At 40.9% G+C, this 2,350-nt stretch overlaps 1 protein-coding gene across 1 annotated transcript; it reads left to right on the top strand.

The window, feature by feature from the left end:
* The first annotated feature begins 942 nt into the window (after positions 1–942).
* Positions 943–1,931, top strand: LOC141640015 (uncharacterized). The gene is made up of 2 exons (XM_074448977.1): positions 943–1,512; positions 1,620–1,931. Exons 1-2 carry the CDS (start codon positions 943–945, stop codon positions 1,929–1,931), a joined length of 882 nt encoding a protein of 293 aa, XP_074305078.1.
* Positions 1,932–2,350: the final 419 nt, after the last annotated feature.

The raw sequence follows: 2,350 nt of genomic DNA, 5'->3' as shown, positions 1-2,350 counted from the left end.
AAAGGAGCATTAGAGTGGACCGCGACTGCTAAAAAGGCTTTCGAGACGATTATTCAAAAGCTTTGTGAGGCACCATTATTAGCACTCCCGGATTTTACATAACCTTTTGAGGTAGAGTGCGATGCAAGCGGTGTTGGGATTGGAGCCGTATTGGTGCAAGGAAAATGAGCCATTGCATATTTTTCTGAGAAGCTGAGTGGTGCTAGACTCAATTATTGCACATACGATAAAGTGTTCTATGCAATCGCAAGAGATCTTAATCATTGGAGCCACTACCTTCGCCCGAATCACTTCATCTTAAATTCGGATCATGAATCATTAAAGCACATTAATGGGCAGCAGAAGTTGAATTCGAGACATGCGAAATGGGTAGAGTTGCTACAATCCTTTCACTTCTCTTCAAAGTATAAGGGTGGCAAAAGCAATGTGGTGGCCGATGCTCTTTCCCGACGCTATTCTTTATTGAATGTGCTCGATGTTCGCCTACTTGGATTTGAAACCTTGAAGAATTATTATGAGAATGATTCTGATTTTGGGGAATTATTTGAGAAATGAAATTCTAGAGCACACGACGCGTTTATCATTCAAGATTATTTTCTTTTCAAAGGAAATAAGCTTTGTGTGCCTTAACATCAAGTTCAGGAGTTATTAATCCGAGAAGCTCATGGAGGTTGACTTGGTGGACATTTTGGTGTCAATAAGACTTTACAGATCCTAAAGGAACATTTCCATTGGCCTGGAATGCAAGGAGATGTGCAAAATGTAGTCGGGAAGTGTGTCACTTGTCATGTTGCGAAAAATACCTTCAAACCCGGAGAATACATACCATTACCTATTCCTAGCCGGCCATGGGAGGGCGTGTCCATGGATTTTATTGTTGCTTTGCCTCGTACGCAAAGGGGTAAGGATGAAATCATGGTTGTGGTGGATCGATTTTCCAAAATGGCTCATTTCGTAGCATGCCACAAGACGGGCGACGCTAGCAATGTGGCTGATTTGTACTTCCGAGAGATACTCCGTCTTCATGGAGTTCCGAGAACAATAGTCTCTGATCGTAACTCCAAGTTCTTAAGTTATTTTTGGAACACCCTATGGAAGAATGTAGGCACCAAGATGTTGTTTAGTACGTCTCACCATCTCCAAACCGATGGACAAACAGAGGTGACGAATAGAACTCTTGGAACATTGTTGCGTGGTCTCGTAAGCAAGACTCAAAAGGATTGGGACTTAAATCTCGCTCATTCCGAGTTCGCCTACAATCGATCTCCGACATACGTAACAAAGCACTCCCCATTTGAAATTGTGTATGGCGTGAATCCCTTCCTACCACTTGATCTTATTCCTTTACCGGAATATGAACTAGTACATAAGGATGCGGAGGCAAAGTTAAAAGCAATGATCAAGCTACAAAAGCAAGTGCGAAATAGAATTGAGACCATCAATGAAATATACAAGCGAAAGTCTAACAAGAATCGCCGATCTAGGGTCTTCAATGAAGAGGATTTGGCTTGGGTACACTTCAGAAAGGATCGATTTCCGAACAAGCGAAAGAACAATTTAATGCCACGCGCGGAAGGTCCTTAAAAGGTGATTTCAAGGATCGGTGATAATGCCTAAAGATCGAACTCCCTGGAGACTCTGGTGTTTATGCCACCTTCAACATAGGCGATCTCTCTCCTTATATCGACGACGATAGTATTGAGGAATTGAGGACAATTCCTTTTCAAGGGGGAGGAGATGATACGGATATCAACACCTTAGATGAAGTGGTAATCGAATGTGGAGATCCTATGGGCATCAAGAATGGTTCGAATTCAAACACGTCAATATTAGCACATCAAACGTGGTTGGGTGCTAACAATAGACAAGAGGTTTCCATGATCACGACTCAAGGACCCAAAATCCGCAAAGAAACTCCCTATAAGCCGTGAAGGAGCCGTGGAAATGGTTCATTGAACCACCTAGTTTTCAGCATTCTAGTTTTTATGTTGATGCATGTTTTTCTACAAAGTCTAGCATGTTTTTTCTAAAAGTCTACCATGTTTTTATTATTAGTCAAGGATAATAATTAGTAACCTTGGAAATCATGCATAGCATTTAATTGTAACCTTGGAGCCCAAGGATTTCGGCCAATATAAGGAACCAAATGCCTCATTTGTAATCATCCAAGTTTTAAGAAAATTTCACACTGTGTGATAAAAATCGTTGTTGGGAAAAACCTTTGTTTTATTCGAAGCGTTTTCGAGTAAAACCCGATTATTATCAATAGGTATTGAGAATCAATCACCATTGGTCGATCTATAGGTCTCGATCGAGCAAATATCCCTTATATTTACGTTTTACTTAGCTT

The sequence above is a fragment of the Silene latifolia genome, unplaced genomic scaffold, assembly GCF_048544455.1.
Source record: "Silene latifolia isolate original U9 population unplaced genomic scaffold, ASM4854445v1 scaffold_70, whole genome shotgun sequence".
In the NCBI taxonomy this organism is placed as follows: domain Eukaryota; kingdom Viridiplantae; phylum Streptophyta; class Magnoliopsida; order Caryophyllales; family Caryophyllaceae; genus Silene; species Silene latifolia.
This window is presented reverse-complemented; position numbering and strand designations above follow the sequence as displayed.